At 39.2% G+C, this 21,982-nt stretch overlaps 1 protein-coding gene across 3 annotated transcripts in view; it reads left to right on the forward strand.

Annotated features, from left to right (window-relative positions):
• Positions 1-246: 246 nt before the first annotated feature.
• The window catches only part of ZFC3H1 (zinc finger C3H1-type containing), a 44,671-nt gene continuing 22,935 nt past the window's right edge, over positions 247-21,982 (forward strand). The window contains exons 1-16 of one of the 3 annotated variants that reach the window (XM_075427942.1): positions 247-888; positions 4,767-5,186; positions 8,268-8,332; positions 8,594-8,792; positions 8,993-9,219; positions 10,311-10,434; positions 12,078-12,175; positions 13,172-13,375; positions 14,065-14,229; positions 17,979-18,116; positions 18,535-18,653; positions 18,993-19,139; positions 19,953-20,127; positions 20,332-20,463; positions 21,170-21,718; positions 21,802-21,911. In XM_075427942.1, coding sequence (XP_075284057.1) covers positions 303-888; positions 4,767-5,186; positions 8,268-8,332; positions 8,594-8,792; positions 8,993-9,219; positions 10,311-10,434; positions 12,078-12,175; positions 13,172-13,375; positions 14,065-14,229; positions 17,979-18,116; positions 18,535-18,653; positions 18,993-19,139; positions 19,953-20,127; positions 20,332-20,463; positions 21,170-21,718; positions 21,802-21,911 — 3,458 coding nt within the window. In that variant the 5' untranslated portion in view covers positions 247-302. The remainder of the gene's footprint in view (positions 889-4,766; positions 5,187-8,267; positions 8,333-8,593; positions 8,793-8,992; positions 9,220-10,310; positions 10,435-12,077; positions 12,176-13,171; positions 13,376-14,064; positions 14,230-17,978; positions 18,117-18,534; positions 18,654-18,992; positions 19,140-19,952; positions 20,128-20,331; positions 20,464-21,169; positions 21,719-21,801; positions 21,912-21,982) is intronic. The other 2 variants (XM_075427944.1, XM_075427943.1) reach the window with 2 other exon arrangements.

Genomic DNA, 21,982 nt, shown 5'->3' on the forward strand with positions numbered 1-21,982 from the left:
CGCCCCCTGCCTTGCGCGGCCTCGCCCCCTGCTGGGAACTACGTTGCCCAGGATACACTGCAACGGCCCAGACGTAAGGCACCCCCTTCCCGCCCGGGGAAGTGGGGAGGGGGGAATAGGGGCGCAGTCTCGCGAGAGCCCGCGCGGGCCGGGCCGGGCCGGGCCGGGCCGGGCGGCGGGGAGGGGCCGAGGCGCGGCGCGAGGGTGCCGTGCCCTGCGCAGGAAACGAAAGCGGCCGCGCGGGTGGTGGCGGGTCGGGCCGCGGCGCGCGCTGCCTGGCCGAGACCGTTGGCCTGGGCCCCATGGCGGCCGCGGAGGCCGCGCCCGCGGAGGCGGCGCTGGATCCTAGCGGGCTCTCTCCGAAGGAAGAAGGGGAGCTGGAAGACGGCGAAATCAGCGACGATGACAACAACGGCTTCGGGCCCGGCTGCGGCGGCTCCGAGACCGGCGGCGGCCTCGTCAGCAGCAGGCCCTACTCCAGGCGCAGGCCGCCTCCCGGCCTCCGCGGGGGGGTCTCGCTCTCCTCCTCCGGCCGGCGCTTCCCCTGCTCGCGGCACCAGCCCCCGCCGGAGATGGGGCCCCTGCACAGCCGCGGCGGGTATCGGCCCAAGGACTCGTTCCGCTCCCACCCGCCGCCCATGCCGGCGCCGCGGATGCCGTCGGGCTCGCACTCTGAGACGGGTCCCCGGCTCTCCTTCTGGGAGCGCAGCCACAACGCCCTGGACCGATTCCGCTTCCGAGGCCGGCCCTACAGAGGCAGCGGGCACTGGGATAGCGGCCGGGGCGGCGGCGACCGGGGAGGCAATCCTCCGGGGAGGCCGCCCGGAGGGGGAGGCGGCACCGGGTTCGGTAGCGGCCAGGGCTGGAGGGAGCCCTCGCCTCGGAAATGTATCCTTGAGACGTGAGAGGGAACGGAGGCGGGGAGGCCGTGCCGCGGGGGTGGGCCCGGGCGCGTCCCTGTCGCGGTACGTGGCCGAAAGCCCTGCGAGAGGGACGCGTTTCCCGCCCGCCCTGGCGCTGGGGACCGCAGTCGGGGCAGCGGGGAGGGAGGCGCCCCTGCCAGTCCCCGGGGCCGGCTGGAGCAGCGGGCCCTGCCTCTCAAGGGGAGGCTGCTGGGAAGCCGGATTAGTACCGTGACCTGGCACGCAGCCTGACCGATCAGTCCCGTGTAGGGAAAAAGCGTAGCTTGAAACAAAGCCGTGGCCGATTCGATCCCGGGTGGCTGCTTTTCTAGCCCGAAGTGCGAGTCTTGTGAAGCGGGGTCATATAATTACAGTGTCACGGTTGTAAAGCTAAAACCCTGAGCTTGTTAATTTCCCTTATTGGGCAATGAAGGATCCACTGCTTTTTCATTTTGGCTTCCAGCCCTCCAGAGTCTGTTACACACAGCTGAAGCTAACTTTAAAGCTAAACCTAAGCTGAGCTGGGACTGTATGCACAAAATGTGGTTTATACGGGAGTTTGGGAAACATAGGAAAGCTCTGGTTCTCTATAAAGCTGTACCCAGCATTCCTTGTAGGATGTTCTCCACTGATTGCTCTTAGAGTTCGTTAGGTGACTTTATTAATAGAGTTCTACTGTTTCCTCCTGTTAGGAGTAGGCACTGCAGAAGTGATGGAAAAAGCTATTCTGATTTCCAGGTTTGCTGTAGAAAAGAAATAAGTGTAACTTGGGGGCAGCTTGGTACTGAAACTGTGGTGTAACTGCATTGTTGCCTAACTGAAAATGTAGACAAGCGTAAAAAACAATGAGCAAGAGAACTAGTGGTTAAAACCTATTATTCAGAATCTTACAGTGTTTTGTTGTCCTCTGGACCAGTGGTCAAAGGATGTGCGTTGTTTGCTTGAGTGTCCTGGTTGATCCCGGGAGCAGGAATGTTTCCTACTTGTGCCAGGAGTTATGGATTTCAAAGCTAGTCATTAGATCCTTGGGTTATTTTAGATACAAGATTATTTATCCATGTCATCGTTTTGGTTTTTTTTTTCCAGTGTGGATGGGATATGCAAACTAGTGATAAAGAGATGCTTTTATTTAATCTCATCTGGTAAAGTTGCAGCATTACTGAAATCTTCGTAAGAACTCTTCATTCAAGGATCTCATCTTGAGGGACAGTGAGTGAAGAAGTGATTTCCCCAAGGTCACGCAGTAAGACTGTTCTAGTCCTGAAAACAGATTTTAAGTCTTAATTTGCAGTGTTGCTCCCAGTACCAGAAAATGGTTACTTTCTGTGTAAGAAGTAATTTGCAGGGCAAGCATGTTGATCATCATAAACAGATCTTGCGATGCTAAATACTTATACAGTCTACTCCTTTTTAATTCACAGAGCATTCAGAAACTGATAATTCCATTTTCAAACCAAAAGCAGAAAATAAGGAAGTCTTCCCCCTCCCCCCCCCCCCCCCCATATTGAAGATGCACTCTTCTGATTAACATAATAGAGAAGGTTCTAATAGTGTTCCTTTTTAATAAGTGACATTCAGTTGTTTATGGATCATATAGTTAAGGAAGGACCATGTTTTTATCTGTGTAAGTTCTGTCCTGTATTTTTCATATCTTTGCCACCTAAAGGAGTTGATATTACAGTATTCCTAAATATTGAGGTATCTCCATGTTGCTAATATTAGTGGGGTAGGGGTGTAGTTCATGGGCATGTGACTTGAAGAAGAGACCTTCACATCAGCTGGTACAAGGAGGCTTGTGGCCTGGAGTCGTATTTGGAATTCCCGCAAGAAAGTGGAACGTTTAAGTGTCTGCTAAGAGAGAGATGCACAGTGCGTTGTGGAAGTGTTTGTATAATTGGAGTGAATGACACGGTGGAGCACTTCAAGAATTCTTGTTACGTTTCTTTGAGTATTAGCTTTTACTAGGCTTTTCTCTTTTAATTCCTAGCAGCTTTAACATGAAGTTGTTGGATAGTCATTCTGCAGAAATTCTTGCATAGAGAATTGTGGAATTTTGAGTCTGAAATATGGGACCAAAATGTGACCTTGCTGAATTCTGAACTCTCCACAGCATACGTTTTTCTTCACTTCTGACCCCCCCCCTCCCTCCCCCCCAGTTTCTTCGGGTGGTCTCTTTTTTTGGTTGTAGGATAAAGTTTCTCTTGAGTTGATGGAAGAATAATGGTTGTTTTTATGTATATGTGGCCATTTGCTTTTCATAGCACTCCATGTAGTCTTGCATTCTGTGTGTGGAACTGCATATAAAAAAAAATTCTACATACATGAAACACAGAATTTCTGATTAATACTGTTGTGGGAGCTCTAGCAATTGTATTATCCTGAGCACAAAAAACATTTCAAAGCTTTGTCTTGTTACCCAACTCTAGATGACTCCAGAAGCTATTGAACTATTTCAGTATAATAGACTTATTTTTATAAATGATGTTAAGTCACTTAATTAGCTTCAGACTTTTCTGTGTCTCACAAAATCGCTGAAGTTAGTTGTCTTTTTGGAAGTAGAAATATGTTGGAAGTGGATTTGGCAAACATGCTTACTACATAATTTGATGTCACACTGCACACAGTTCAGTTTTTTCAGCGAATTTACAGATTGTTTGATTGCCTTCTGGATTTTATGTAGTTTACTTGTTTCTGGGTTTTTTGTGCTGAAGCTTAAGAAAGCACTGTACAGCAAAACATTACAGAAGTTGTGTTTGTAGGACATATACCACGATTCTTCATACTTATGCTAGAGGTTAACATAGAAACATCCAAGTTGTTGATGCAAGTTCTGTTGTGAGCAGAAGGCAAATAAAAAGTTAGCATCCTTCAGTATGTCTGCATTCAGAGGACACCTATTTTAGCTCTTAGTTTTACTTCATTTATTGTTTTAAGAGATGACGTCGATGATAAAGCATTTAACATAACTGGATGTGAGTCAGCTGTTGTCACAGCAGGGTTGATACTGAAAGTTGAACGAGTCAGACCTGACTCGGTATCCTAAAACATTTCCCCTCGAGCATGATTATTTTACAGGATAGTTTAACTTTTAAAGTGTCAGGTATAGGTAAGAGAAAGTGAACCTCTAAGAGTGAGATCTTTTATTCTGGATACAGTTGCCTAAGAATACTTCCATTTCCTGCCTTGGACAACGTGTTGTCAAGAAAGTCTGTCGCTTGGGCATGCACAGATAGCCTTTTTCTGAGTAATTAGTAATTCCCAATCCTATTTTAGCATTTTTTGAATGTTTTGATTGCAAGTCTTTAGCCACTTTTTTAAATTCCCTTCAGTTGTTGTTTTTTCTATGCCTTACCTCATTTGATGAGCTACAGTTACTGCAGTGTGTAGTTGTGCTGTGGCTAGACTTAGCATTTTATGAAAGGATAAAATGAGTGAGAGTGAATTTAACCTGTCTTTTTCAGAATGTCAAGTGGGGAGTCAATACTTGAGTTATGAGCTCTGGAAGTCTGACTTACTCTTTGGGATAGGGAACCTTCTCAGATTACAGCTGTTGTTTCTGGGAGGATGGTGTGAGCAAGAGACAAGACTTCTCAGCAATTCATGAAATTCTTGTCATAAGTAGGATATTTTGAATTGTTGATTTGAGGAAATGTTTATTTAAGCGGTCAATATAAAAAAATGGATAAATCTTTTGTATGCTACTCTTATTTATAAGGGATATTTTTCAAGCTAGCCTTAAGGTAAAAGTAAAATACATGAGGCTGATTTTAAGTTCTGTTTGTCATAATTCAGTCTTCGGTGGTAATAGTGCCACTGTTAAGTTTATACATGTTCTTGTCTTAGTTTTCTTGACCAGTAATTCAGCCAAAACTTTTGGAAGGTCCCCATCTAGAAAGCAGAGCTACTCTTCTAAAAACGAAAACTCTGTGGAAGAAAGTTTTGAGGATCTGCTCTTGAAGTATAAACAGATACAATTAGAGCTTGAATACATTAATAAAGATGAAAGACTGGCTTTGAGCAACAGGGAAGAAAATGAACAACAAGATGATGATAAAACAGTGGACACTGAGGACCAAATAACTGTAGAAAATGACAGTATTACAACGGATGCTATAAAAGACGTGTCTCCTGAGGAGAAAAATCCGGTTATAGCCTTTCAGGCGTTTGAACTGAAACCTCTCAGACAAAAACTGCCTACTCCAGCTGAGAGGAGCAGATTAAAAAAAGGCAAAGAAGTAACAAAACAGTCATCACAAAAATCTGAAGTCACAGAATCCGGCCAAGGTAAATACTTGTACAGTTGTTTTAGCTTGTAAAGTTCTTTTTGCTTGTCGTTATCTATTGTATTTATTAGGTGTTGGGGAAAATTTTGCTTTAATTAAAATACTAATTTTAATTAAAATGTTAAGCATTTTAAGTTGTAGGTTTAATATAGTTAATTCCTGTTATATGTAATTCAAGGAGTTACATAAAAGAACAAGGAAAAAACAGAAGGAAAACTAAGAGATTTCAAGGAATTACATAAACATGCTTGGAAGCATGTTTGGTTTTGTTTCTTTTTTTAGCTAATGTGTTTTCTTAGACTGATAGTTTGGCAGAAGGCACGAAGACAAGACTTGAAGGTTTTAATTGCTGTTCACAGCAGAAATAATTGGCTTTCACTTAGTTTTCCTTCTGTTTTTCCCTTGTTCTTTTCTGCAGAAGCAAAATGTGGTTATTTTTTTGACTGAAAAGAGACATCTTTTTCTGTGTTTCGTCTTTGTTATGTGTTTTCTTCAGTGTAACAAGCCTATATGAGATATTTTCATCAGAATTATTTTGGTCATAATTGATATTTGTGGATAATAAAGAAATCGTGGGCCAGAAATGGAAAGGATTTGTAGAAGAAATGTAGCCGAAGGGTAGATTAAGTATCTTGACCAGGTAGTTCTGGACTGCAGACCAAAAGAGCATAATTGCTCAGATGCATGAACCAGTTAGCGAGAAACAAGTTAGCGTGTCCAGCTGACCTGTGATAAAAGTCTTTGAGCTTACTTTAAGTAAGCTTAAGTCTGCAGCAAAATAAGGCAGCTAGCTTAAACTTCCTGTTCTGAGGCTTCACAGAGTTCTAGTAAGTGTTTGCTGTGGTTGAGGGTGTGCTTCTGGATATCACTTGTCATCTTATGTTAGCTAATTTGTCAATGTGTGTAAACTATCAATTTGAGTGGGAAGATCCATAAATAGATGGATTAAGAACACAGGTGAGCAATTAGTAGGAATATGAAGAAAGGTAGAACTGGAACACTGAAGGTAAGAATGATTTATATGTAACTTCAGAATGAGAATTTAGAAGACAAAGCCTGTAAAGAATCTGAAAGAGAAAACATAATTAGTAGTCAAACCACCTCATTCTAGGTATTGTTTTTAGCTTTGTGTCTTTCCCATTAATTAAGAAAAAAAGGAGGGGGAGAATAGCTTCTGGTATTCTCTAAGAGGTAATGTACTTTTTAATGGGAGACATGAGGAAAAACATGTCTTGACGATTAAAAAGAAAAATATTCCTGTAGCCTGCAAGAAGAGAACATAGCAAAGCAGGAATCAAAGAGCTATTTAAAAAGTAAAACAGTCTCAAAAAAAAATCCAACTTCAAAACTTAGAAGCACTGAAGTTGAAAATACAGTTCATAAGATAGTGAAAATAGATGCTATAGCATGCACGTTAAGAGCATCTTAATTTTTGCACACCACAAATGTATGACATAATCTGTCTGCTTTCGGATCGTTTTTATATATGAGGGACTGTTTATGGCAATGTAATATAGGCTTCCAAACTAGAAAAACTCAGCTGATTTCAGTTATTGCTAATTTATGTGTATCAACTGAATGTGTACTACTTGATTATGTATATATTAGGAAATTAGCAAAATTTTGTTTTCCTGTTATATTTATTTTTAAATAGTGTACTGGATGTTTCTCTAGACCTCTTCAAGTTGAAGAACTTGTCTTAAAACTCAAGGAAGTTTGTGTCTCTTCTAGAATTAATTCTCTGTGGTTTGACTGCTCTGACAGCAGCTTTACAGTATTCCCTAGTTTCCTTCGCTTGTTGCCCATTAGTCTGTTCTGCCTGTGTTGTTCCCTTCTGGGTTGAAAGTGTTTTATTTTGTGTAGTATGTCCCTGCCTATGTCTGCATCACAGAAGCAACCATCTGTGTCTCCCTGCTTCCATCCTGTGAACTGAATGGTTAGGATCTTTGCTTAGTGTGAGAACTTTTTTGAATTTTCTTTTAGAATACATGTGGGTATTAGATACTATTTTTTTTCCTCTTGTGTGTGTGCTTTTAAAAGCACATGCGTGTGCAAGCAGCAAGACCCTCAGCACTTGCTGCGTACCATTTTTGTTTAAGTATAAGGCTCTGGTGTATTTTAAACAGCACCTTTCTGAATGTGGCTTTCATAAAATGCTGGGAAGACTAAAAGCTGTACGACCTGCAAACGTATCTTCTACCAGTTTGAAGTGTGGGAGGGAATCTCTCTTTGAAGAAAGGCTAATACAGGAAAAAAATCTTCAAGCTTCTCTCTAAATGTTGATTTCCTTCCTCTTATGCAAATAAACATATACAATATATGTGGCTATATATGAATCATGTAATTATAGTTTTGATGTCAAATTATATGAACAGTTATTAGCTATAATTGCAAAATTATGTAGTAGTATAATGTACAGCATTATGTACATTTATATATAAAATATGTTAATGTGTATATATATGCACACTGTGATAATTAGATGAATATATGGCCTTTAGGCAGTCTAACAGATTAATATGTCAATATCTTAATGTTTTGCAGGAAAGCATTACTATTTACTGTTCGTTTGCACAGGATAACTCTCTTCTGTTTTCCTTTGGCATGAAATCGAGCGAGTGTGTTCTTAACACAGCTTTGAGCCTTTGTATTTAATTCTGCAAATGACTGACCAGTTACTCAAAATAGCTGGCATTGGAATCTGAGATGCTCAGGACAGCAGCTGATATGAGATGGTAGCATAAAACAGATGGCAAGAAGTCTTTTCAACTTGTCTCCAAATATGTTTTTCTCTGCTTTTTGGGGAAGTATGTCTCAAGCTTAAGACAGAGAATTATTAAAAAATGACAACTCTTGCCTTAGGCATACGGTATCATGATGATGTGGATTTCATCAGACGTGCCAAGTTTGTGTTAGTTTGTTAATGTGATCTTATACATACAACTGCTATTGTGTTTTACGCTATATACCAATGATACCAATAAAATATGTTTGTATGGATTAAATTCTGCACATCATTTCAATGTAGCTCTATCTCATGAGAAACAACTCGCTGAAAAAGATGGTATTTTTCTTTTGAAAGGTGCAGAAGACAAAGAACAAACAGCAGTGCGAAAGCTTAGCACTTCAGATGTTACATCTGAAAAGGTAAGAAAGTATTCCCCTGCAGATAAGGCATGATTGCGTGATGATACTCTGGCTTTTTCAGAATTGCAGTCTAGAAATGTCTCAGTAATAGAAACAGTCCATTCTTAAGGAATGGCACTTACCAGTATGGTAGGATTTTTAAGTTTTCTCATGGTAAAAATTTTAGGACAGACTTCAAATGACTTTTTCAAAAAAAGATTTAGTTATTAAATGTTGTTTCTTGACTTTTTGTCTTGTCCTTTCTTCTCTTTGCTTCTCAAGAAGCTGATTGATGATGAGGAGGAGATGTCTGAATTGCAACTTAGGCTTCTTGCACTGCAGTCCGCTAGTAAAAAATGGCAGCAAAAAGAACAACAGGTGATGAAGGAAAGCAAGGAAAAATTAACAAAAATGAAAAGTTTAACACAGAAAGTCAAAGCCAGTACAAAAGCACATTCAACAAAAAAACCTAGTGCTACAGGTAATAAGTTTAATGTTACTAAAACAGCTATCAATGGCATGACCTCTGAAATAAAACATAGTACGTTATGTGAAACATTGGACAGTGAGCCTTTAATCCTTCTAAAACCCCGTACATCTAGTCAAAGCTCTGAAAGAATCTAGGATTAGGGGGAACCATTTAGGTGAGGTGGAGTTAATCGTGTATCTTTTTATTTAAAGCCAAGCAAGCTTTGAGGAAACAGCAGACGAAGACATCAAAGAAGATGCAGCAGCAAAAGGAACAAGACAGGCGTCAGAAGGAGGAAGAACAGAGGAAACAAGAAGAAGAGGAGGAGAGAAGAAAGAGAGAAGAAGAAATCAGAAAAATTAGGGACCTTTCAAATCAAGAAGAGCAGTACAATCGTTTTATGAAGCTAGTTGGAGGAAAGAGGAGATGGAGAAGCAGGGTAACAAATTTGTTATATGGTGTTCAGGTGTTATATTTGGGATTCACAAGTGATTTCTTTACTGCCCCTCCACCCCCTACACGACTCCCCCCCGCCCCCCCCCAAAAAAAAAAAAAAAAAGAAAAGCTCAAAGTATTTCATTGTTTACAGTGTTCTAATCCCATGCTAGACAGGCATTCCCTTTGGGCAAAAAGCTGGATGCTTCAAGTGCTTGGAGCTACTGATATGGTAAGGAGAAATGAAACTTCAGCTAAGGGAAATGGGACTCCCTGTTTGAGGTTGTGTTATAGAAGAGTCCCATTTGTAATGATAATGAGTGGAAAAATGAGGCTAAAAGTGTTTAACCGAACAGTAGAAGGTCTAAAAGCTACCAAAATGTCTGCTGTACGCCTCTGACAGATACAAATTGAGGAGTCGAAGAAGTCATACTTACCTGTTCCGAATATTTTTGGTGTTCACTGAACATTGATTGGCATCCATATAGTCTTACGTGTTCGTTAAACAGTCTGATTTGTTAGTTGACAGTCTCTGGGCATTTTTCACTGTCATGTGTGGCTCCTTCTGGAACAATAAAAGAATTCTCCACCTGACACATCAGTCTTGGAACAGTCACAATGTGTTTCACCTGAACACAGAGCCTTTGTCATAGTAAAGATGATACTTGTGAAATTTTGTGTTCTTTCTAACAAGGGTAGTTCAAGCACTCTTGGTAATTGCCATGACAGATTAGCAGAAAAAATAAAGCATTTAGTTATCTTTCAGTGTTTCAGAAATGGCAATATACCATGACAATATACCAGATACATAATGACCTAATGGGTATTTAAAAATTGCTTCTATGTACCATGATCCCCCCCCCCGCAAGAGATCCGGTTTTAAAACTGTTAATTTGCAAGTTGCCACCTGCAGTGGGTTTGGTTAAAAAGTAATCTTCAGTTTGCTCTTTTTGTACAAGCTAAGTAATTTGTATCTGTAAAGCAATTAGAAGACAGAATTATAAGGGCCTGTTTCTAAAATTTACTTGTAATTGATTTGCTCTAAAAGAATAACATGAGACCAGCTAAATAAAATACACTTTCTTGTGTGTTTAGTCTTCAGATACGGACTTGAGATGGTCTTTGGATAAGCAGTCTACAGATAGTGCAGGAGGCATATATCAGTATGATAATTATGATGAAGTTGCTATGGATACAGACAGTGAAACTAACTCTCCAGGTAAGACTTATTTACAGTTTTCGTATATGGTGGTTGGTCAAAGTAGTTAAAAAGTAGGACGTGAGCTATCATTTTAGAAGGAAAGTCTTTCTTTTGAGATGCGGCAGTTATAGAACTAACGTTTTAAGGTGAGCAAGTTCTGTCTTCTTTTAACGATGGTTGTCTTTCCTCTGCATCTCTGCTGTAGTGGTATTTTGAAGGTCTTCAAAGTTATACTGTTCTCGTTGCGGTACTGTAGAGTTTATTCCTTCACGTTCCCAAGCAGCTGTGTAAAAAGTGAGGGCCCTGGGGTGTTGACTGGCTAGGCAGCAGCTTTGCAAAAAAGGGCCTGGGGGTCCCAGTGGACGTTAAGTGAAATGTGAGTCAGCAGTGTGGCTTTGGACGGTAAAGGCGAACTGCAGTCTGGGTTGTAGCACTGTGACTGTAAAGTGTGGGTTTTTGGAGGGGGCTGTTAAACACTGATGAGACTGCATCAGTTTTCTGGTTTCATGGTAGGAGAAAAGTAGTGACGTACTAGTTTTGACTAAGGGAAACTGTTTCAGGCATGCTTTTCATAAAGTTCATTGGGAACCGGAGCACTTGATGTATGAAAAAGAGACTGAGAGAGCTGAGTTTCTATTGAGATGAGAAGGCTAAGGAAGGCTTTTGCTACTGTCTTCAGCTATGTAGTGGGCAGTTATAGAGAAGACAGACCCAAATTCTCTGGAGTGTGCAACAGAAGAATGGGGCAATGCTTAAATTGTAACAAAATAAATTTTGGTTAGATGTAAGGGAAGGCTTTCACAGAGAATGGTCAAACACTATAACAGGTTAACTGGAAATGTTGTGGAATCTCCATCCTCAAATATACTTGGAACTTGACTGGACAAGGCCCTTAGCAACCTGCGTTTGACAGCAGCCCTGCTTTGAGCACCGATGCTGGGGCATATGCCTTCCAGAGGTCTCTTTCAGCCTAAATCATTTATTAACTCTGAGTTTGAGGTGCATTTGAGTTACTCAGGTTTCCTTGTTCCATCTCAACATGTGTAGTGTTGAGAAAGCTTCATTAAGCATACTACTTTATTTATTGTTTTTATTCTCTTGCTTTTCATATTCCATCTTTTTTTTAATTTTTCTTCTCATTTCTTGTCAGCCTGCCTTATATATTAGTTTGCTAAAATACTGCACCTGCTGTTTTGGATGTATAAGCTACATGAATCTTCTCTTGAAGCATCTCAAGGTCTAGTTTTGTTTTGGAATTCAGTATCAGCTGTCGATTAGGTCTGCTTCTGTCCCAGTTTGTATTGTATTTTTGGTAGCCGGTAATCAGGAGACTCCGTGAGATACGTAGTTGAAGAAGGTGGATTCTTGCAAATTAAATCAAATACGAGGACTGAATCATTCTGAATCATTACCTTAGTAGTACTGTTTGGCTGTACTTGCATTTCATAGGTAAAATAGAAAAAGGACAGATAACTACTCTTTGTTACGTAAATACATGTAAGAAGTGCACTGTGCTGTGTCTGATAGTACCTTGCAAACTGATGCATAGTAAAAACATTTGTCTCCTGCTGCTGCATTAAATCAGTTGAAGTATAAGGATGAGTTGGTGTTTAGTAGTTAGCTGCCAGATTTCTTACACTGGGGAATTTTTTTAATTGCAGCTTCTTCTCCAGCGCAGCCTCCTTTCTTTGAGTGTCCAGTGGGATATTTTCCACCTCCAATACCACCAATTTCCTTGCCACTGCCACCTCCAATTCCGGTAAGTAGCCTTGAAAGGAGCGTGGTTGTGAAAATGTTGATAATTCTCATTTTGTATCTCATGTCTAATGCTAGAGTTAGGATTAAATTTAGATTCTGTTTTTGACACAATTCTCTGTTTGTTGATTCCCATGAATTATGTGATAGACTTGTGGTTGCTTTTTTAACACTGTTTATTTCAGCTATTTTTTGGCTGATCCAGTTCCTGTTTAATGGAAGTTCTCCCTGTTACACTAAAATTTCCTTTCATTGTTAGAGCTATGCTGTTTCATAACAGAAAGCAAAAATTGCCTGAAGCACATAAGGAAAAATAATGTATTGGAATTGTCAGCACAAGGCAACTTTACCTCTTAGCTCTAGGCCGTGTATGTAGATATGCTTGTTCTTTGACTTTTTACCTAGGCGGGTGAAAAAAATCAACCAAAAATGTAGCTCATCACAGTCCTGCTTTTAAACTTTGTGCATTTTGACTGTATGCTATCTGTCTTCTCACCTAGGAGTCCACATGAAAATTGAATTAGTGTGGGTTTTTTCCCCACTCCTTTTCTTCACTGAATGATTGTTACCCTTCTTAGTAAAGCAGTAGAGAGTTGCCGTTCCCTGCCAAGACAGCTTCTGAGTTTTTGATGAAGGGAAAGTGTAATTTTGTTAGCTAAGACAAATTCATAAAGGTGTTTAAGGACTGTTTTTTCAAGCAGTGTGAACCTATCTGGTCAGCCATATTTCTGTGGCTAGACTCTCTCTAGTTCTGTGTTCTCGTTTACATTTAGTTTGTATGTCTGCACTACTCTACTAGCCAAATGTAACCTTGTTGTTCCCATTATCTTCTTTGGGTAATTACTAACTGTTTAGCAGCAACCTTTGACAATAATCTAAATCCACTGCAATTTGAATGAATTTTAAACCATTAAGTAATTTAGGTTTCAACCTCTGCTAAATAATCATAAAGTCATAATAATTTTCACGTTTCAAACCCCTGTTTTCCTTTTTATCTCAGCCTGTACCATCTTTGAGCCAGCTTTACATGGAGAGTATTTCTTGTGTTTCTCTTGAGCCGCCTCCACCTCTTCCACCTCTTCCCCCTGAAGAGCCTGAACAGCCACCAAAACCTCCATTTGCAGATGAGGAAGAGGAAGAGGAGATGCTCTTAAGAGAAGAATTACTCAAATCTCTAGCCAACAAACGAGCTTTCAGATCTGAGGTACTTTGTTGGTTTTTGAATGTAAACCTCTAGATGGCAATCTTGACCAGAATTTAAATGTGACCTGCTAAATGAGGATTAGAGGCTTTTTTGTGCTGCCTGATGACTTGGGGGGGGAAAGATTCTCTGAATTTCCATCACTCTTTGCCCCAAAACTCACATCACCCTGGAATACCCTTTGAATTTTAAATTGCAGCTTGTCTTTTATTTCTGAAGGAATTCTGAAACTTCAAGGTACTGAAAATTGTGTTCAGGGGAATGAGGATTTAGTGTTCTTCAAAACAAGGTTTATTGTTTATCAGTTGTCAGTTGGAAAACAGGACACTTAAACTTTGTTTCAACCATTTGGCACAAGGGGTTAGGAGAGGTTAACTGTTTTGTTTTTTGCTGTTTTGTTTTTTATGGAGTGAGAAACAGTTTGTGGTTTTGAAAATTTTGATTGGTTTTGACTTCCTTAAAAGGTCACAGATCTTTTGCAGTTAACCTGTGAATAATTGGCATATTCCTGTGTGCTTGTTTGATATTATTGCAGAATTGCAATATTTGTCTAATACATTTGGATGGTCTGCCTAAATCACAACTTGAAGTTCCCAGACGTGTATGGAACAATCTCATTTATGCTTATGTCTTTTAAAATAGCTGTGTGTAGTGTGTATTTTTATAACTGTATTTTTGTTTTATTTTGTTAGGAAACTTCAAGTAATAGTGGTCCACCTTCCCCTCCTGTTCCGGATAATTTGCAGTCTGTGCCAAGAAGCAATCTGTCCGCTGTCAGTATTAATACCGTGTCTCAGCCACGGGTACAAAATACAAAGTTTGTTAGAGTACCGAGGGCTCCACGAGCAGTGATCACAGTAAGGAAACATTGGTGCTTTCTATTAATAAGACTTTGAATTGAAGGTGTCCTCCCTTGAAGTGAACATCAGATTTTCTAGTGATACAGCACAGAAGGGTGTAGCTTCAATTAAACATTTGAATTATTAGGAACTTTGATAATCCATATGCTCTTCGAGAAAGAATTTGACACTGAAGTAAGAATTTACAGCCTAAGAGAGCATCAGACCACACCAGCACTCATCTGAGCTGGAAGAGACTGTAAATATAGTGCAATTAATTTATTTTCCAGATTAGCACAGACTGAAACGTGCTGTTCAATGGTAGCTGAGCCAATCTAGTCACTGTTGCCAAAAATGAGGTGGTCTTGCTCTTTCTGCTGCTCCTGGCCAAATAGTGTCTCCCTTCTTTTAAACTGGGATCTGGAGCCTCAGTCATGTTTCTTAACTCACTTACCATATTAAACTGGTTAGATAACTACCCTTGGGGGAGAAAAAGTACTTTTACTTCTAGGGGTAGTTGAATTTTTTTCAGTGAACAGTGTGTGAGCATTCGAGCTAGCACAAAAGTGGTGGCAGATGGCATGTCTGAGTGCGGGTGGAAGACAGAGGAGAGAGTATTCTCTTCAGGCAGCAGCAGACTTTCTTACATTAGCTCAAGCCGCATTCTGTAACCTGACCTTCATTCAAATGGTCATGGAGGTGTGTGCAGCTGGCATTTTGTTTGTGATGTCTGCAGTCTCCCTGGATTACTGGAACAGCGTCATAAAAACATATTTGCCTGTGTTACGCCAGACTGGATGTGTAATCTACTGATCTGTTTATGGCAGTGAACCATACCTAGTGACTAGTTTTGTCATTATTTTAACAACACATCTTACAAAGCTTGATTTGTTGTAGCTCCTTCCCATGCAGAATCTCTAATGAATAGTGATTGAGTCCGTACCTTTGCCTTTCTGTCAGTGGATAATGTCTCTAGTCAATGATTTTTTTGTTGTTGTTTTTTACTGAATTTGGAGGAATATATAGTATTTTTGATGCTATAATATAGCTATCAAATGTAGCTGTAGCTGGCCAACAGCTTTCTTGCTCATAAATACAGACTGTATGACCACTTGGTCACCTGATGCCATAATGGAAAAAAAAAACCAAAACACCTTAAGATGGTAGAGACCTGAATGCTCCTTTTTTGGTCATTCTAAGGCCTACTTTACTTTCTGGAAAATAGTGCTCTTAAGGTGGATATATCTTTTTTTTTTTTTTTTGTTTGTCTGTACCCAACTTCACAGTCTACTTTAAATGCTAGATATAACTAGAGTAATTATTCAGTTTGGGCATGCTTCTGTCCTTTCTGTAATCGTGTCACATTTCAGTGTTCTTATGTTTAAGTACTAAACCTATTCTGAAAGACATGTTAAATTACCACAAATTCTATTGTCCTGAGACTTCACAAACTACTGTGGCATAAATGAGGGAGAACACATGTTACTGGGGAGCTGTTGGTTTAATAACAATAAATGTCTCTTATCAGCTGTGGTGTTGAAAGGTGTTATGTAAATGTTAAAAAACCTGCAACTGAAATTTGGTGTCTGTTACCAGTGATTGTTAGCTTAGTTAAAGCTGACAGATTAATACCTTGTATTTGAATCAGCTAGCTTGGCTAGTTTCTTTTTTACAAAAATTATTATAGAAACAAAGCATTTTGTATTTGGTATTTTTTTTAAATAGCTTGGGATATAGAATATTTATATGTAAAATAGGTGTGTGTTTTAAAGATCTTATGGCCAAATAATTTTCACAGGAGACTAGTTACAAGGTGTCCTCTGAAAACAATTCGATGTGAAAACAGTATCGATTACTCCTGTTAGTTTAAGCTTCTAGAAACAATTTGTATTGAATGGTTATGTTCTTATTTTTTAACTTTTGTAGTATGTGGTATTTCTAGAGCCTAAAAAAAGTGAACTAATGAGAATTTAATTTTGAACTTAAAAAATTGATAGTTTTTCTGTGAGCATTGTTGGATATATCCAGAAATTAAAAAGTCAAAGGTATAGAAAAAGCAAATTCTTTAGGTTTTTGAAATCTGATTTCATAGTTTTGGGAGCTTGGTAGCTTTTGAATGATTGAGTATGCTGTACCATATTTCAGAAGAGGTTTTAAATTTACAAACCTTGGGATGTCATCTGTGGAGTTGAGGACCTCTGCATAGTGGAATAGCCTACAGATACTGGCTTGCTTTTTCAGTGACATTTTGTAACCCCTTTTCGAAGTAGCATGGATGCTCAGAGATCTGTTCACCACAGACTGAAAATATGTCTTAAGACATTACGGAGAGATCCTGTGTTACAGCTGAGGCTGTGGTTCCCCTGCAGTAGAAGCTAGCTTTACTGAAGGCAGTGTGATGGTAGTTGCCTGGTGTTACTTTACTGGTGGTTAAACATTTTGCTGAACCACATCAAAAAATAACAACTGGGAAACAACACCTGGAGAAAAGCTGACTTTGACCCTCCCCACTATCAGCTTTTCTTCTAGAAGAGAAACAGGGAAGGCAGTTAGAGACAGTTTGCCCTATGCAACTGTGCCAAAAGCAGCTTGGCATCTTTGGTCTTTGAATACCAAGAGCCAGTGGTAGGGAAGGGGTATACTGGCCATCTGGAGATGGGTAGAAGGATGAGGTGTCTTGCCTGACGAGTTTAGCTTTCCATGGAGCTACAGCCAGAGCGTATTTGTGAGGAGAGGACCAGTGCCTTGTGCTGTTCCCTTGCACCAATGTAAATTGGAATTTTACCTACCTGTGCTATGGTGGTGCAAAAAATATGCAGCAGTAGTGCATTCAGAAGTAGTAGATATGATCCTTATTTTATAAACTCTCCAGAAAAGAGAATATAAAAAAGAAATTATTGTGGAATTGGGTATTTAAGTAGAGTTTTTTGTGGCATGTGTGCCTCAAAAGACACTTAGATCTTTGAAGAGGTCCTGTCCTGCGGTAGAGGTTAAATGTGTAACTGTAATTGTCCAGGTCTACACTTGGAGATGGGAAGAGCAGTCTGGGAAATGTGAACTTAAGTTGCTTCTTTTCAAGCTATAATTCCAGAGCATTTGAGGTTAATCTAAATTGTCTGCTTGTTTCTACATCTATCTTTGTGCTGGAATTGGCAGTCATCTGATCTTCAGTAAGCTGTTTGAATTAGTGATGTTGGCAAAAAGCAGTTCATCTTGTTTCATTTGTTTTTTATGTACTGTTGGTGTTCTGCCAGTTTAACTGGCTGAGCAGCTCACTGCAAGGTCAGCTAAGTGTAACGGTGGGACACAACTGTGGCAAAAAGATGAGGGACTTCTGGCGTGTCTGCCACAGCATTTCTCATGCAGACTTGATTGATTGTTGCTTCTCAGTTACTTGAAATTGCTTGCAAATGGCAGATGATCATTTTTATTACCATTGAAATAATTTATGAAGTATAACAGTCAAAGATTTGAGATTCATATGCTATGACCATGGAGACGTAAATATGCTACAGATACTTGGAAACAGATTGAAAATGTTTGAGTACTTTCCATGTTACAGTATCAAGAATGGGTACAGTGTCTCTATCTTGTAGTGGAGATGCACAAATGCTTAGATTTTTTTTTTTTTCTTAGACTGTGGACTTGGTGTGCCATGATAACAAAAGAAGTTAACCTCCTTTTTCTTTTCTAATAAATATGTGCTCAGTTGTATCTGTCTCTAACTTCTTATTCTTGCTATAAAACTTTGTTCATTCTCTCTACAGCTTCCAAAACACAAGTCTGTTGTGGTTACATTAAATGACTCGGATGATAGCGAGTCTGATGGAGAGCCGTCTAACTCAACTAACAGTGTGTTTGGAGGACTAGAATCAATGATAAAAGAAGCAAGGAGAAATGTTGAGGTAAACACTGTCAGCATTTAATAGGTTTATTTTGTAATTATTTTGCTTTGTATATGGAATTTAAACTTTATAATTGGGTCAAGAAATACTGGATTACATCAGAAATGGGCAAGACTTGAGTACATTACTCCTGTCTGGACCATTACGTTGCAATTTGGATTAAATTAAATCCAATAATTAAAGGGATTTTTTGGTTAAGATGTCACCCTGAAGATAGAATTTGTAATATATTTTGGTTTCATTTTTTAAATTAAAATTCAATGCATCTTTAATTACTAGCAAAAAAAAATTGGCTTAAAAGATCTTATTAGCCTTGAACAGCTTTAAGTTTGTGCTGAAATGCCTCTTAAAAATAGTAGTTAATAGCTGTATTTTAAACTATGTGTGACTAGTATTGACTTGAACGTCATTGTAACAGGCCTCAAAAATCAAAGCCCCTCCAAAATCAGAAAAAGAAAATGATCCAATGAGAACTCCAGAGGCTCTACCAGAAGATAAGAAGATAGAATACAGACTCTTGAAAGAAGAGATTGCCAGGTACAACTGAGTTTAATTGTTAATGTAAAGTGTATATTCTTTGTAGTCCTTTACTAGTCTATTTTTGTAACTGGAAGGAAAACCTGAGTTTGAAAACTTTTCCATTACCTTCAGGTTTTTCCCCCGCTGAAGTTTTGGTAACACAATGTAGGAGTCTAAAGAAAGTCTTTGGATTTGAACTGATTTACAGTAGTTGATCGCAGTTGTGGAAGGTTCTTTTTCTTTTAACTTGAAATCTTGTCCTGCTACTTTTTTTAAGATTTTAAAACTGTTGGGAGTACACATCGAAATGAATGTTGAAGCTACTGAACATCTTTGCTTTTAACATCTCTGTTTTAGTCGTGAGAAGCAACGCTTAATTAAGTCTGATCTGCTGAGGAACAATTCGTCCCCTGCAAATTCTGATGGTGAAGTTGATGGAATTGGGAGAATAGCAGTAGTGACCAAACAAGTCACAGAAGCAGAAGCAAAGCTTAAGAAAAACAGGTACGTATTTCACTGTCGTGAGTCCTACCTTGTTTGCTTAGCAGGATGAGAATAGTAAACACTTCTTCACGTAAAATTCCTGTCAACTTTGGGAGCAGGCTCAAAGCACGATGACTGTGAATGTGAGAAGGATTTCATAGCAGTTTTGCATTGTAAGAGTCTAGGAATTTAGATGTGACAAAAAAGAAAGTCTTTATCTAGTGTATTTTACATACATCCAAAATGTGTAAGTGCTTTGCATCCTTCTCTGCTTCCTTTACCACTTTATTGTTTCTGTGTGGTCTTGTGAACAGACTGGTTTGTGGTCAGACGTCAGTTGAAGGACATTCTTCCCCCCTCCCTTTATTCACTCCCATCTATCTGAGTCTTTATTGTGCTTCCTTTAATGCATAGCCTTAAATGTTTGATTACTCTGTTATTGTGCCATAATACTATGGCTTGTAGTCTGCTAATGTGTGGTATGTGCCTTTGGGTTGTTACTTAACAGAAAGCAAGAACATGTGTTTTGGATGTCCTAGTGTTAAAAACGATATTAAAGATTCACCACTTGCTTACCTTGCACTGTCCTCATGACTAGCGTTTTTTCATGTGCTTTATACTGATATGCAGAACTTGAGATACTGAAATCTGCTGCATGTACTACCAGTATTTATTTTCTCGTGGATGTGAAGACTATCTGCAGAAACTTAGAATGTTGTTTGATAAGTGAAAAAGAGCTGGGTTCTTAACGAACTAGGGTTTCAGAGGAGCAGCGATAGCTCTGAGAAGCTTCCCTTTGGTAAAAAATTTGTTCCATGGCTTTTCTACTTTTAGACTTCTGTTGATGAAGGATGAATCTGTCTTGAAACATTTGTTGCAACAAGAGGCCAAGAAGAGAGAGAATGTTCGAATTGCTGAGAATAAAATTAACAAACTGGCTGAGCAGCTACAAGCAACAGAGAAGATCTTGAATGCTAATAAGATGTTTCTCAAGAAGCTTCAGGAACAAGTAACTTCCATTTTTTTTGAAGTGTTTCTGTTTCCTAGAGCTGGAAGCCTTGAAATGGGAAGCCTGATTTTCGGAGGCAGTAGGCTTTCTTTGAATTTTTCCTTTATTAATTCCTATATTTTTTCTGATTATATTTTATTATATGGTCATATATGAAAATTTGCATCTTACTGTAGTATTTTTTTTTCTTTTTCCTTTTTTCAGATTCATAAAGTTCAGCAACGAGTTACCGTAAAAAAAGCTCTGGCTTTAAAATATGGGGAAGAACTTGCTCGAGCAAAAGCAGTAGCGAGTAAGGAAATTGGGAAACGAAAACTGGAGCAAGATCATCTTGGAGTAAGTCTATTGCATGCTTTTAAATCATGCTGCACTTGAAAAGCTGTAGCAATTTTGATTAGGTTAGTTCAAATGGGGTTTCAGGAAAATAGCAAAACATTTCAGAAGCGCTGTAGGAATCTTCCTGTTGGTTTCCTGTATTTTTGAGAATAAAACAGAAAAAGCATTAATCACTTAAAAGAAAACTGTTCAAAGCCCACGTTTCTGTGCAGAGGAGCATCATTAATAGATAAATAGTAAGAGGAGCTATGTGCCTGTGAAGGAAGGAAGGAAATACTTTACTGTCTGTAGACATCAGTGATACTGGTAGAGCTATCTAGCAAAGAGGCTGAAGAGGGAATCTGTGTTTTGAAAAACAAAATATGGAAAAACAAGGCTAAAATATTTTAGTAAATTTTTTTTTTCTGTTTTTTTGTCCTCCCCCTCCTCCAGTGTATACTTGTTTTATAGCTCACCTTTTAAATGTGGCCAGAACTTCTGTTGAAGCCCAGTATATGATGTAGTGTAGTTTTTATCGAAAAACCTGCCAACTGAATTGTGGCAAAGTATTTTGTGGTTTTCCTGCTGTTTGTTGAAATTTTCTGGCAAGAGTTTAAAATACGTTTTTATAAACTCTGAATTAAATACCTTGCCCGTGTTTCATTTTCCTTCTGTCAATAGATCAGTAAATGTGAAAATGAAATAAAGGGAATTTTTTTCTTTTCAGCCAAGCAAAATGTTGAAATTGGAGAACTCCCCTGCATCAAGTCCAAAAAAGCATTCAGCAGAATTGATTGCACTAGAGAAAAAACGGCTGCAGCAACTAGAGTATGAATATGCTCTAAAGATTCAGAAATTGAAAGAGGCCCGTGCACTTCAAACCAAGGAACAATCAAATATTGCACCTCATGCAGAAGAGGAATCTGAATTTGCATTACCTCAGCCATCACTTCATGATCTTACACAGGATAAATTGTCTTTGGACAGTGAAGAAAACTACTTTGATGATGAAGTTCTGTCTAATTCAAACCGAGAACGAAGGAGATCTTTCAGAGAATCTAATTCTTTCACTAAACCGAATCTTAAACACATGGACACTCCAAAACAGGAAACTATAAACAAACTTTCTAAAAAGGCATCGGAGGAGCCTGAGCTGTTTCTTGGGTTGAATATTGATGAACTGAAAAAACTTTATGCTAAAGCTGACAGCTTGAAAGAGCTGCTAGTGAAAAGTACTGCCTTTATAGTACCTAAGGAAGATCTGTTGTGTGGTCAGGTAAATGCTTTAAAACTAAATATGAAAGTTGTCTTTATTAGGTGGTATTGCAATTGCTGTATATCTGTTTATCTGTTTCCTAGGAAATTTCAGTGGACATGGATTTTGTTACATCGCAAAATAAACAAACTGAAGTGAAACCATTTCCATTTGGACCGTATCATAGTCCTCTTCTAGTATTTAAATCCTACAGGTATGAAGACTGTAGCAGCTCTGACTTCTGTGTAATTGTGTTCAAGTATTCTTCACTGTTCTTCCCTAATA

The sequence above is a fragment of the Opisthocomus hoazin genome, chromosome 8, assembly GCF_030867145.1.
Source record: "Opisthocomus hoazin isolate bOpiHoa1 chromosome 8, bOpiHoa1.hap1, whole genome shotgun sequence".
NCBI classification, from domain to species: Eukaryota; Metazoa; Chordata; class Aves; order Opisthocomiformes; family Opisthocomidae; genus Opisthocomus; species Opisthocomus hoazin.